Source organism: Anabrus simplex, chromosome 14 (genome assembly GCF_040414725.1).
Source record: "Anabrus simplex isolate iqAnaSimp1 chromosome 14, ASM4041472v1, whole genome shotgun sequence".
NCBI classification, from domain to species: Eukaryota; Metazoa; Arthropoda; class Insecta; order Orthoptera; family Tettigoniidae; genus Anabrus; species Anabrus simplex.
The window spans coordinates 91,319,561-91,334,590 of record NC_090278.1 but is presented as its reverse complement, the minus strand read 5'-3'; the positions used below and the strand labels follow the sequence as shown (position 1 = coordinate 91,334,590).

At 40.2% G+C, this 15,030-nt stretch overlaps 1 protein-coding gene across 1 annotated transcript in view; it reads left to right on the top strand.

Moving 5' to 3' along the window:
- LOC136885776 (matrix metalloproteinase-16) overlaps positions 1 to 14,332 on the top strand; it is a 30,574-nt gene extending 16,242 nt beyond the window's left edge. The window contains exons 5-9 of the mRNA XM_067158514.2: positions 2,446 to 2,594; positions 6,129 to 6,240; positions 8,822 to 9,100; positions 11,686 to 11,864; positions 13,984 to 14,332. Coding sequence (XP_067014615.2) covers positions 2,446 to 2,594; positions 6,129 to 6,240; positions 8,822 to 9,100; positions 11,686 to 11,864; positions 13,984 to 14,058 — 794 coding nt within the window. The 3' untranslated portion in view covers positions 14,059 to 14,332. The remainder of the gene's footprint in view (positions 1 to 2,445; positions 2,595 to 6,128; positions 6,241 to 8,821; positions 9,101 to 11,685; positions 11,865 to 13,983) is intronic.
- Positions 14,333 to 15,030: the final 698 nt, after the last annotated feature.

Genomic DNA, 15,030 nt, shown 5'->3' with positions numbered 1-15,030 from the left:
ACAGCCCCAGCATTTGCCTGGTGTGAAAATCGGAAACCAGGGAGAATCGTCTTCAGGGCTGCCGACAGTGATGCTCGAACCCACTATCTCCCGGATGCAAGCTCACAGCTGCGCGCCCCTAACCGCACGGCCAACTCGCCCGGTAACAGCTAAGCCATTACATCGCGTCGTGGAGTGGGAGTGAAGTGGACTCTGGAGAGGAAAGCAACCCACAGTGCGCAGGTGAAGGAATACTGGACTAAGAGTTAGGAACCACGTGGTCTAACGGTCCTCAACGAAACAAGAAGTACATTTACTTATTATTTTATTTAACCTACCATTAATTATGTTCATTATTATAGGACAGGCATGTCTCTTCCCCTTCTTATCCTTATCCTTCATTATTCTCGTTCATGTTTGTATTGTTTCCTTCTTATTTCATTTTGCTATTCTTCCCGATGTAATCTACTCTTTATTTAATAGTTCAACAATTGTATAGAATTCTCTCTCTCTCCTTCTTTGTTTTACTATTTGTGATTTAAGCCCACTAGGGAGCGTTTATGACTCGTTCAATTTGGATGCTCTCTATCATTCCCAACATCTCTTTAGACCTGTTATTAGTTTCTCTTTTCTTTCCTGGGAAAGAGGTTAGCGATATTTAACAACCTTTGGAACAGGAGACCACGAGTTTACTATTTTAAAAAATTTAGGGCGGTCAGACATCAATATGAGAACTCCCACCGGAAGCTACGTCTCTCTTTAACTTCATTCTGCCACAGGCTTTAATTCTCGTAGCTTCTAGGCCTTCCGTTGTCCATTCTCAAAAGGTGCCGTAAAACTTCAGCCGCCCACGTAGCATGCTAGTGTTAGTCGTTTCCAACTCTTGGTACAGCACAGAGTTCGCTTTCAGTGGGTAGTTTCCATCCGAGAGCACTCTTGGACCATGAATTCTCCGAAGGACACGTCTTTTGACTTTTTCCAGGTCGTCCATGGTGGTGCCTCAGAGCTTCAGTTACCCTACACCTCTCCCATTTTTCTCCATAGAATGAACTCATATTTTCGTTACTTCCCTCTCTCTGACTATTATTTTTATATATGCCCATTTCATCTGGTGTTCAAATGATACAGCCAACCTACTTGGAAGAGTCAAAATAATAATGATTGTATTTGCTTTACGTCCCATCAACTACTTTTACGGTTTACGGAGACGCCGATGTGCCGTAATTTAGTCCAGCAGAAGTTCTTTTACGTGTCACTAAATCTACCGACACGAGGATGACGTATCTGCGCACCTTCAAATACCACCGGACTGCGCCAGGTTCGAACCTGCCAAGTTGGGGTCAGAAAGCCAGTGCCTCAACCGTGTCAGCCACTCAGAGTGGCACTTGGAAGACTCACTGACAGCTCGAGAGTTGTTGACGAGAATCTCGACGAAATACATAGCACTGAACCGAACAACCTGTGCAATAGTAATTAACGCAGCAGCCACGGAAAGTGAACGTTTACGTTACGAACCAGATGTTTACGAAGGAATTTCTAAACGAGTAACGTAAACGTATCACTAGCGACTGAATTTGTAAGCTGTAATAGGTTAGATTTCAATGAGTAGAAAGTTTCTTCAAGGCCGTACAACGCTTCTGTTTAAAGAGTTGCATAAACATTAAGGGTACGGCCCTTGATACCCCCTAATATTTATGCAATTTTTCCTACTGATCTAACAATGCTTCAGTGTAAAGAGTTGCATAAACATTAGGGCTACGGCCCTTTGTACCCCAGAAGCAGGTTCTTGAAATAGGACACTCGGGGTCGTGTTCTTCGCCTTTATCCACCAATTCTTCCTTCAGTAATATTACAAAGGAACTCCTCCAGCCAATAAATTTTATTCTCCATTTTTCGATTTCACTTACCACACTGTGTTTTCCTCCATCCTCTCTCTGGACTTCGGAATTGGTTTTCATTTCAGTCCAACATATCCTCTGCATTCTCATCCAGATCCACATTTCATTTGCCTCCACCCTTTCCTCTTCCTGCTCTCTTACTGTAATGTCCAGCATTCGCAACCGTACATTAGCACGCTCCATTCAAAGGTTTTTGCAAAGGCCTTCGGAGTTTGAATATCTATATGTTTGTCGGCCAGCAGATGGTCGTTATCTTGTAAAGCTCTCTTTTTCCTTTGCTATCCTTTTAGTGACTTCTGATATGCTCCGATTGTCACTATTGATAAGAGTTCCTAGGCAGCAAAACTGTTTGTTTTTGTTTTTTGTTCAATGATATCAGGACCAATTTTGATGTGTGTTATAGGAGTTTTCTTGGATTTACGTATTGTCATGGTTTTTGTTTCCCTTGCATTAATTTTGAGGTTCCATTTGCCTTATTATTTCTATATCTGGTTGCTAGGATACGAGAGATCGAAATACCGACCTAATACTCCATCCATACTGATTGGTTCGTATTCCTTTTGTGCAGGCACAAACCTGTTCCAGATAGCTGTCCACGAGCTGGGCCACTCCCTGGGGCTACACCACTCGGAGGTGGCGCAGGCTGTGATGGGACCCTTCTACAAGAACTATAGTGGAAGTTTCGACCTGCACGAGGATGACATAGAGGGCATAACGGTCTGTAGCAATTATAACTTACAAAATTGTCCTGTCCTTCGAGACAACAGTAACGATGACCATGAAATCATTGTTGTTGAAATTCTTCATTAAGAAAAATCAATTTTCAATCGTATTTTTCATATTAACCCGTGAAAAATAAATCATTTAAAATTGAGTTTAAAAGTACACATTTCACTAGTTTATATTCACTAAAACTCAAGTTTGTGCGTCTACGTAAATACAAACGTTACCTAAACAACATTTTAATGCTGATTTGTGGAGCTCGGACTTTTGGGCAGTAATGGGTTAGAATGCAAACGTACTACTCTAGCGTGCCATGAGGCTTGCATAAGCGTTAGGTGTACGGTATATCACAGGCGTGTTCACGCTGGGCATTTCATCCCGCGGGTGCACAGAACTGTAAGCAGGCGATGAGCGTATGCAATTAAACCACAGTGACGTTGTGGTTACGTCACAGACCGCGAAGGCTGGGCGAAGTTCTCCCAATCACTCGTTCACCGCGGCGTTACCCGAGTTTAAAATGCAGGCAGAAAAATAATGGAAGAAAGACGAAGAAATCCACGTCATTTTCAATTTCCTTTGTAAGAAATAAATTATTTCTATTCATTGCAGTTTACGTATTTTGTCCGAATACAATGAAAAGTTAAGGCTACAACCTCAAATACTTTCGTAATGTACGTAATCAATTACAATTTCCTCTATTATATTTTAATAAGTGCTTTAGAAATATTTCTAAAAGCCTCCGCGGCTCAGGTGGCAGCGCGCTGGCCTCTCACCGCTGGTTCCGTGGTTCAAATCCCGGTCAATACATGTGAGATTTGTGTTGGACAAAGCGGAGGCGGGACAGGTTTTTCTCCGGGTACTCCGGTTTTCCCTGTCATCCTTCATTCCAGCAACACTCTCCATTCTCATTTCATTTGTCAGTCATTAATCATTGCCCCAGATGAGTGCGACAGGTTTCGGCAGCCGGCACAATTCCTATCCTCGCCGCAAGATGGGGGCTTCATTCATTCCGTCCCTGACCCGGTCAATGACTGGAAAACAGGTTGTAGGTTTTCATTTTCTTTAGAAATATTTCTAATATAATACGGAGTTATGGTGGATAACATGTGGCTTGCGGTTGCTAGGGTTTAAATTATCTGATAAACCACCAACAACCCGCGAATAACATCAGTTAGGTTATTTATTTGAAGGCACACTGAATATCTGTTTGGTAGATGCATCTACTCTGTTGTTGTAAACATCATTGTTCTCACTCGTGATGAAACTTCCTCGCCATTTAGAGCCTACTTTTTATCATCGGATAGGTAAGGGTTATTCTGCCCGAAGGCAGGTCCGAAACTCCGCAGAGGTGTTCCTGAGCCGGAGTTTACGTGCGGTAGGGTGGCCAGTTCCTTTCCGCTCCTCCATTCCCTTACCCCCCACCAACAGCGCGTGGCAACCCATACAAATCCTGACCACGCCCAATGTTGCTTAACTTCGGAGATCTCATAGGATCCGGTGTTTCAACACGGCTACGGCCGTTGGCTATCATCGGATGCCTAATGTTAAAAATGCTATTTTCAGAAATTCAGTGAACAGGGAAAGTCACATAACAGTACAACACTGTGCAAAATTAACCAGTAAACTCCTTGAATTACGTAAATATATTTCGTTTGGCTGAATGAATAAAATGAATTTTATTTTTAAATGGAAATACTGTTTTTCCCATCCAAGGAATTGTAAATCGTAGTCTGTAAGCTGGAACCCTGTATCTTCCTAAATTATAACAAAAAAACTGAACGTGTCAGTTTTCCTTGAATGTATAAATATAAGAAAATAAAACTGACTGTTTAATAGAGCTCAGTATGAATCAAACCGGAACACCCTGAATAGGTCCCTTTCCTTGCGATTATAGCGTTTTTCGTAAACAAATGCTGTACGCCATTCAACATTTCGCTGAGCAGTGGGGCAGAGCTTCGTAATCACAAGTGAACGTCAATGTTCCCTCCCTTCCCTGCAAAGTGTATTCGGTCTCTCGCTTCACTGTGACGTATACTTGCTACGTAAGCTGCCCGCATTTACGTCACGCCAGCCCGGCCGCACTGGGTTGGCTTCAATGGGTGCCCACCTGATCACCTCTGCTCTATCACAACCCCTAGAATGTATGTTACTACTGCTACATTAACGAAGAGCGGGTTGAGCAACACTTCCCACTAACCAAATTAGTTTGCATTCTAACCTATTACTGCCCAAAACTCCGTTTACACTTAGAATAGTAATTGCCTGTAGAAATGAGATGAAATTTACATGTTATTAATCTTTTGCAGTTAAATGCGGGTTTCTACTATGAATACTAAAGTTCATTGATTCTTCTGAAGGAACGATTTATTAAAAACTTAGATCACCAACGTACTTTAGAATCTCTAAAATTTTTCTTCAGATCATATTTTCTTTCTCACTCTTAAAATTTTACGTCCATTTGCTAACACCTTGCAGGTCCGAACTAGACACTTCCTGAGTTCACCTTGACATCTGTAACCCGGCCAGGAATCGAAATCGGGACACTGTGACCCGAAAGTCTCGACGCTGACCACTCAGCCAATCAGCCGGACTAGTAACATTCATACTACCTGCTATCATTTTAATGTATTCAATATTTATAAGTACATAGATAAGAAGCCAAAGTCAGACGTGCCTTGTATTAATCCGTACCTGTACTATGTCAGAACACCTAAGGATGGGGATGGAATATGGTTGTGGTATTCTCAATACTCCAATGTGGACCATTTATCTGTCCCGAATTCGGGCTCAGGAAATATGGTCACCATAGCTTTACGATCACACGGCTATTTTATCATCCACTCGGTCAGACACAGCTCAGGCAATAACCAGCAATTAGACTCGCACTGTAGCTCTGTGACCTTGATTAGTTCGACACCACTTACGTGTAAAACACTTTAAAAATTGACTAACCATCGTCTTGGTCTAGAATAAAGGCTTAAAGGCCGAGAGCATTCGTCTCGCTGACCACGCATCATCTCTGCAGGCGTTTCAGCTGAGCATCAGTCGCTTGGAAGGCCAATACACATGATATCTGTAGCGCTATGGAGATTATTCCTTTGCTTGTTAAATTATTGTTGGTACCTATAATTTATTTTGAAATAGCTCCTAGTGTTATGCAGCACACAAAAACTTTCTGTTAGAAGAGTTGTATAAACGACAGGGGAATGAGTATTCTAGTTCATGATCTGCTTTCTGACAGTTGTCTCTAACCAACGTCTAGGTCTAGAATAACGACTGAGAGGATTCGTCTCGCTGTCCATGCATCATCTCTACAGACCTCTGAGCGGAGAATCAGTCGCTTGAAAGGCCAAGGCGCATGGAATTTGTAGCGCCATGGAGATTATTTGTTTGCTTGTTAAATTATTGTTGGTACCTATAATTTTGAAATAGCTCCTACTGTTATGCAGCACAAAGAACAATTATGTTGGAACAGTTGTATAAACTACAGTGTGTGCGAGTACTTCATGATCTGCTTTCTGTCCACAGTATCTGTACGGTAACACGTGGACGGCGATCTCTGAAAATACCAGCCTGTGTGACGACATTTCAAGGTACACCATCTTCACGGACAAGAAGGGGAACATAAACGTTCTCAGAGGTTTGAATAATATTTTCTTTTAATACAAATTGATTATATTGTATCCGTCTTACTCTTGAGGGCGAGCTCAAGGGCTCAGACGGTTAAGGGGCTGGCTGCAGGACTAAATTCTGGCACCTCGGCGTCTCCAAATGGTAGTTAGTGGGACATAATACCAATACCATTAATTATTGTCCACTTGATTATCCTTGGCTGGATGGTCAACGTTGAGGCCTCCGGTTTAGAGAGCCCCGGGTAGGACTTTCCATATTATTTAAACTCAAAACCTAACTATTAACCCCGTTTACCATCATACTGTCCTTCTCACAACATTATCGAGGTCACTTTGCAGTTGTTCACACTCTTGTAACTTATATATTACTCTGTACAGAAAAACATCATCCCCAAAAAGCCTTATCACTGATTCCACATCTTTACTCATATCATGTATATATAAGAAAGCATAAAGGGCCAATAATACTGCCTTGAAGAATTCGCCTGTTAATTATTACAAGATCAGATAATCTCTGAATTCTATTTTCTTGAAATACACCCACCTATTCAGTCATTCTCTTGTCTAGTCCAATTGCACTCATTTTTGCCAGGAATCTCTCATTATCTTCCCTATCAAATGCCTTTGATATGTCAATCACGATGCAGTCCATTTGACCTCCAGAATCCAGGACATCTGCTATATCTTGCTGGAATCCTACAAGTTGAGCTTGATTGGAATCACCTTTCCTAAACCCAAACTGCTATCTATCGATTCAGTTATTAATTTCGCAAGCACACCTAATATAATGAGAAATAATGCTTTCCCAAACCTTACAAACTAACTGGCCTGTAATTATCGGCGGCTTTATGTTTATACCCTTTCTTTCATACACAGGTGCTACTATAGCAGCTCTCCATTCATTTGGTATAGCTCCTTCATGCAAATTTTACTGAGGGGCTCATACATCTCTATTCGTTGTGGAAAGTAAAAAGTAAATAATAGATTCATCCATTCGTAAATAATATATGTGCAAATGTTTTGTCTACACTTCTAGCTCTTGCAACAAATTTATATGGCTGTAATTATTCTAATTCAACCACTCTCTCCTCTACACTCTACATCTTTTCCATTCTCTCTTCGCGTACGAAAAACGTGATTGCATAGCGGACTGAAGATAACCTGACAGTTCGATCGGTATGTATGAGCTGGGACAGGTAGAAATGTCACAGTTCGGCCTGTCATTTTAAATTAAGTGGTGGTGAAGAGGAAGTACAACTAAGAAACCACCCTCTATTTCAAAGAAGATGGAAATACACGTGTATTCTTCCATCATTTCCCCCACAGCCGGGCGTATGCGACCAGTGTCACATGTGGACTCGGCAAGATTTTATCCTTCCTGACACACACCTTTATGTGGGGGATTCCTTGTTCCTGTGGTGGCTCCTAGTGTGGTAAATTATGTTTAAATGACGAAATGTGTATTGGAGGAAATTCAGAAGACCCAGTCCCTGACTCGGCTGGGATTTCATCCCAGGACCGTATGAAACGAACGACTCCTCTCAACAACCAAACATACTTAAGACTAAATCTGAAATACAAGAGTGGTTGACACAAATGTTCACAAATCCGCTATGTAAGGATGCGCCAACTCCACGCAGGAGGGTGAGTTCCTATCTCTTACTTGGAGCTTTGGATTCAATTCCCAGCCTGCTCAGGGAGGGCTAAAATTAGGTTAACTCAGCCTCATGCGACCAACTAATCAGAGTACGAGGTAATCTGCCCGAGAAATCCAAGCAATGTGGCTGAGGAATTGGTCACACTGATCACGTGACATTCAAACACCTGCAGGTCAAGGTGCATAATGGAGTCTTGAGCCATGTGTTTGTTTGTTTTTTACTTCATTCATTCGTTTTTTTGCTTTTAGTGGTTAATATTTCTTTGTGGATTTGTGAGTTTTTCGTGTTTTTGTGTGTTTATGAGTGTGCTTTCATTTATGTATTTATTTGTGTTTATTTGTATTTTTGTGTCTTGTGTCTATTTGTGTGTTTATATATTTACTTGCGTGTTCATTCGTGTGTGTGTGTGTTTGTTTTTTTGTTTGTTTGTGTGTGTTTAATTGTGTTTTATGTATTTATGCGTGTTTACTTGTGTGTTTATTTGTGTGTTTGTTATTATTTTGATGTATTTATGCATGTTTGTTCGAGTGTTTACTTGTGTATTTTGTGTGTTTATTTGTGTATTTCCTTGTGTGCTTATGTGTTTTTGTGTATTTGTTTGTTTTTCACGTGAGTGTGTATTTATTTATTTATTTATTTATTTATATTTGTTTGTGTGCTTGTTTATTTGTGTACTTACAGTATTTGTGTGTGCGTTTATGTGCTTGTTTGCTTTTTTTACTTGTTTGTGTGCTTTTTGTGTGTGTGTTCGTATGATTGTGGGTTTGTTAATCTTGTGGCCACAAGCCAAAAGATTAAGTATTTCATATCCAATACGCTCTACGGGTGATGTGCCTTTCCATTTCAAAACACCTTGCATGCGTTTTAATTTGAATCTAGCAGCAACTGGTTTGAATTCATCATGTTCCACTCTGTGTTCTGTGTTCGACAGGTGATCTGGTGTTCCGTCTGAACGAGAACGGAGTCGTGTCGGGATACCCTCGGTTCATCTCGGACGTGTGGCCTGGACTGCCGGGCGATATCGACGCCGCCTTCACCTACCATACGGGGAAGACATACTTCTTCAAGGGCAAGTTCTACTGGAAGTACCTGCAAGGCACCATGGATGGCAAGTTCCCCAAAAGAATCAGCGACGGATTCATCGGGATACCAGACGACATAGACGCTGCCTTCCAGTGGAGTGGCAATAACAAGATATATTTTTTTAAAGGTACGTCCGTCAGCAAACGAATGCGCGAGCTTCATATGATTTAAAAAATTGCACTTTTTGACCTTTCAATTATTTCCGTCTTCGACGTAGCATACTTTAATTTTTCAATTCAGTTTCATATCTTCATACTGCTGCGAAATTATTATTATTATTATTATTATTTACATAATAACACTGGGGCGTGATTATGTCAGTGGATTAGCTACTGACTTCCCATCCAGAGGTTCGAGGTTCGAATACTGGTTTATTCTGTGTCGACGTTTCACCTCAGGAAGGACATCCGGCCTTAAAATACTCCAAACCAAAACAGCTCTGAGTGGCTCCAGAAATAACCGAGATAAGATAAATAATACTATTATTACTTATTCGCAACTTTATAGTTAATAATATAGCTCGCATTTCGGTATTTTACGTATAATAAATAGAACTGTACTGAGCATTCAGGAGTGTTCTGGCGAAATTGTAGGTTTTTCAAAATTGCAGACTTTCGTGCCACATTGCGAGTGTAGATGTGGAACTGTAGAATCTTTAAGTTTTCTCGAAATGGTTTTGATGTGAGTCCCGCGGGAGAAATGCGGAAAGGAAAGAATTGTCACTCTGTTTTGTTTCCAGATCCCTCCTACTTCCATAGCCAGAGGAGTATATTTACCAATCTTCTCTGTGTACTTCTGTTTCATACTGCGGTCATTCGGGATAGCGGTATCAATGAGATATGCGAGTTGATTCTTTTCTGTTGAAATGTCGTATGGCTTTTAGTGCCGGGATATCCCAAGACGGGTTCGGCTCGGCAGGTGCAGGTCTTTCTAGGTGACTCTCGTAGGCGACCTGCACGTCATGATGAGGATGAAATGATGATGAAGACAACACATACACCCAGCCCCCGAGCCATTAGAATTAAGGTTAAAATCCCCGACCCGGCCGGGAACGAACCAGGGACCCTCTGAACCGAAGGCCAGTACGCTGACCGTTCAGCCAACGAGTCGGACTTCTTTTCTGTTAATGTGCTGAGTTGTTTTATCTGTTTACATCGTTCGATCCCAGTACAGTTTAACATTTTCCAGTACACTTTATGGGGAGTATTTGTAGTAAGGCACTCTATTCTGGATCGAAGATCGGCTCAGGGCAATTTCTTGCTGTATAACTTTGGCTACATCGTTATGTCTGTCAGTGTACGATGTTGGCGCCAGTTATCTGCAGTTGCTGATGATGTGCTCAATGATTTCTGAGCTGCTGTTGCATTTCCTGAACTCATCATTCTTAGCAGCTCCCTGTAACTCTTTGGCGAGATCACTTTATTTTGGATCGCCTGGTTGAATCCCTCAGTTTCTGGAAATTACTCTCCCCTAGACAGCCATGAGTTTGAAAGTTGTTTGTCAATGTCCTCGTCATTGGTCTGGTTGTAGTACCTTCCATGAAGTTCTTTACAAGCCCATTTCTCTATTTTCTCCCTGTGCAGGTTGTTTATGTCTGTTATATTTATGTGACGTTCAAATTCAAAGGGATGTAGTTTAGATCTGCTTCATCCGCAGCTCTATATAGAATGCTGTCACAGGTTTATTACTTGTTGGTTGTGTAGAGCTGTAAAATCAAGAATTCCTCTGCCCCTCTTTATTCTGCCTATTGTAAGTCTCTCTATAGAACTCATCACGTAATGATATACTGTACACTAAAGAGCAAATATCGCCAACCTGATCTATTTTTAATGCCTCATCACTGCTGCCAACATGGAAGAGTTAAATAATGAAATCACGAGACATAAGCATCAACCAACTAACCTCAACATAAGTATCAATAGTGGAAGTTCCCTTGTCCAAGTAAACGATCACTCAAGATATTCACAATAAACTCGGTTTTAAAACTCACTGAGCAATTAGGGAAATACACAATCTCTCTCTCTCTCGCCCTAACTGAGTTTGGTGTTATATATTTCTGCCTTTATTTTAATATATGCATTCCTATAACCGCATTATTTGGTGGTGTAAATAATTTGCTATTATTTGTCAGACTGAAGTGGAAACACGCTGTAATAATACACACAAGCAAATATATTAAGTCAATACGAATACACAAAGAGTAAGTCTGCAAACCGTAACAAAGTCATCTCAAGACAAGGTTAGGTTGTTAGATTGGTGACGATAATTCCTTCCATTTCCACTTAACTGATCTTTATAGAGGAGGTAATCTTACAATTCTTTTCGAAGAGTTCTTGCAGAGTTTTCGTGCTTCTTAAGACATCCTAATCGAATTCTGTATGTAAGTATTGGATGAAATTAGACCGTAATTAATAAAATGTTGTGTTCGTCATTTCGTACCAGCTACGTTATTAAATGCATTATTCTACTTAGCCGGTATTATCACAACAGCTTTACAATCCCACAAAAAAATGCTTTAATTATACCCGCAAACGTAACACTAGTTATTTTAACAATATTGCAGTGGCAATACGCAATTATCGCAAAAAACGAAATAAACCGTGACTGCATAGTGCCAACGTGCCAGATTTACAGTAAATTAAGCACTGTCCTTACATTATTATTATTATTATTATTATTATTATTATTATTATTATTATTATTATTTTACAGGGGACAAGTTCTGGAAGTACGACCCATACAACAGTCCCCCGGTGAGCAGACGCTACCCCAAGAGCATTTCCAACTGGCAAGGAATACCCAATCATTTGGACGCCGCAATTGTCTACAGTGGTTACAGCTACTTCTTCAAAGGGCAGGATTACTACAGATTCAACGACGAAGATTTTGCGGTAAGTTCTACATTACGATAGACTCCTGAGTGTTCGTATCTGTTTCAGCAACTCGCAGTGGTTCTGTGCACATCGAACAGGCTCTTCAGTACTAGCAGAGATACTGTGTGTGTCGGGCTGACTTGTGGTCTTCAATATATATATATATTTCTTCTTCATCTGGTGCTATCTCCTCCGAGAGGATTGTCGACAATCACAGGGTAGTTTTTAACGTGGATATGCTTTTGCGCTGGGGTGGGGCTGGGGGGGGCTTATCTGGAAATATCTATAAATGTACAAAAGTGTAAATATATCCGCTTAACTAGAACCTGGTCACGTTCACATACTGAACCCATGACGACCAAAGGGTTCAATACCAGGGAGTTGTTGTTTTTGTTTCTCAATCAAAATAGTTTAAAATGAGTTTTGTCCAGCTGTCGTAAATGACCACAGAAGCGAACCCCGCGTTTGCGCACTGTGTCCGTGATCTTCTCTATCGTACAATAAATGTCTTGTCTGGATTTACTCATGTAGATCCCATTTTTGTAAATATTTCTCTCTTTTTGCTCTAACTTAGCGAGCACATTCCTGAGAGAGGATAAGGAATTCCGACTCATAGGGATATACCGATTTGACTTCAGTGTTGTAACGATGAATTTTGGTATTTATAGAAAAGCAACTTTTGTTTTATGTTCCGGTGGTTTGTAAAGTTGTCTCCATGTGTTTGTTCTGGCCAATAAGGCTTCTGTATCCAGCCAATTTTATTGGATCCACTCACCAAATTATTTAAACTTACGCACACGGTTTATTGCTCCATACTTGGTGTTCAGTTGGGTCGTGTTGTCTTTGATGTTTGACATTACTTCCGTCTTCACAAAGGCTGTTTGTTCTGCTATCTCATTCAGCACTCTCTGTGGGTAGGAGCGACAGAATAACACCTACGGTATACCCTGGTCTGTCGTAAGAGGCGACTAAAATGGCCCCAGGAGCTCTCAACTTGGGAGTCTGGGTTGGTGACCACGGGGCCCTTGACTGAATCCTGACATTGCTTCACCTTAGTTGAGCCAATCTGCTCATCTATAACTATCCGACCTCCCTTGGTCAACTCGTGTTCTTTTCCGACCCCGACGTTATTAGGTTCCAAGAACCCAAGAGGTTAGTGAGTCGGGGTTCTTCAAGGTCCACCTTAGTTTCTTCTAACCAGTTTATTTTGACCTTATTTGAGTTGATTACTTTAAATAATTTTTTCCTTCGTTATGCCCATTTAAAGATCGCGTTTGAACTTGTCCGTTGGCCTGATGGTTTTTGCCTTCTTCTCCTCCCAAAATCTCTTCATGAATGCACTGTGTTGCATCTTGCGTTCTGTAAACCACTTCCTACCAGTTTTCTTCTGAGGTTCCTCCACGAATTTGCGCTTCGCTACTATTGTACCAAAGGCTCCACGATCTTCTAGATGTCCTCTATGATTTTCATTTCTTGGAGATCCGCTTTAGTTTCTTCTGATCATTTTATTTTGACCTCCTTTGAGTTAATTACTTAAAAGAATCTTTTGGTGAGTCTGTCTCTGTCCATTCTATAGATATGGCCATTGAATTTCGGACGTCTCTTGCGTACGGCATCAGTGAACCTGTCAGTTAATGAATGGAGGTCCCCTGTTCTCATCTTAAAGCTTCCGGCAAAACAACTGTCTTGTATGGCGTAATTTTTCATTACGCAATATGTCTCTCTTGTAGTAATTCCACGTTAGTCTGTACCACCTTATGGGGTTTAATGGCTCTTCCTAGGTAGACCCTACTGTCTAGTCCCGATGGTAGTATGATTTTTCCAAGGTATTTGAAGAACACCATTTTCCATCTCTAGCGGAGTGTTTTGATATGTTGATGTAGATTTTCCATGTACTGAGTTTTTTCGTACGATATCTGAACGACTGCCTTTGATTCTGTATCGTGTAATCTCTGTACATATTATTATTATTATTATTATTATTATTATTATTTTTATTATTATTATTATTATTATTATTATTATTATTATTATTATTATTATTACACAAATGTTCCATTTGTTATATTCCTAATTCTGTCACACTAAATACCCCTTAACATTATCTATCTTAAAATATGGGTGACTATTTTTGCAGGTGGATGAAGGACGTCCTCCGTTTCCTCGGGATGTCAGCAGTTGGTGGTTCGGCTGTAACATGATCTCCGACTGACACAGTGGCGTTGCTAGGTAACCAGCCGATGGCGACGCCTTATGCTGAGTTGAACAACGGACCGAGCGTTGACGAGTTGGGAAGAGCAAAAGAGTGCGGAACATTCCCAACATGACACTTAACTCCATATCGGAAAGTGCCATACAAATAACATTAGACTGAAGATGTGCAAGTTTATCAAGCGAAGCTTTTTGGAGTTGTATGGACCAGAGGGGTGTTACAATATTGTAACAATAGCTTATACTTATTTAAATAAATATTATATATTTTAAAATATTTTTGTTAGTGTTGTTCAGAGTCCCAGAAGAGAGTGCTGCGAAAGTGTTGCATTTAGTACGTCAACAAATATGCAAAGAATGTCAGTGGTAACAAAATATTCGAACTGCCCAACAGTCACAATTATCTCGCACGTTATCATAATAATAATAATAATAATAATAATAATAATAATAATAATAATAATAATAATAATAATAATAATAATTTATTAAATTGAGCTCGTTGATCAAAATTGTAGACTAAGCCTTGTTTCAAGATGGCGGATTGTACGTGTCATGTTGTTATTTGTTAATTTTTGAAATTCTAAAGAAATATAACCTTTGTTAAAATTTTAATTCAATTCTTGAGGCACGGTTGCGGCAGATACTGTCAAACTTAAAGAGTCATTAGAATTGCCTACTTGTATCCCAGTTTTGGGGGAGAAGGAAATTGATGAGGCTCTATGAACTATCACTGACAATACTACCGAATTAGCGTCTGTAGTTCTTTCTTTTTTTTTTTTTTTGAACTAAGCGATCCATCTGCCAAACATCTGCTTGATATTGTAGTTACACCCATTCAAGCCCGCACCTTCTTTCACCTCTTTCTGCTCCACGGATAATCTCCGTAATAATAATAATAATAATAATAATAATAATAATAATAATAATAAAATAATTTATTTAATATTTTTTATTATTATTATTATTATTA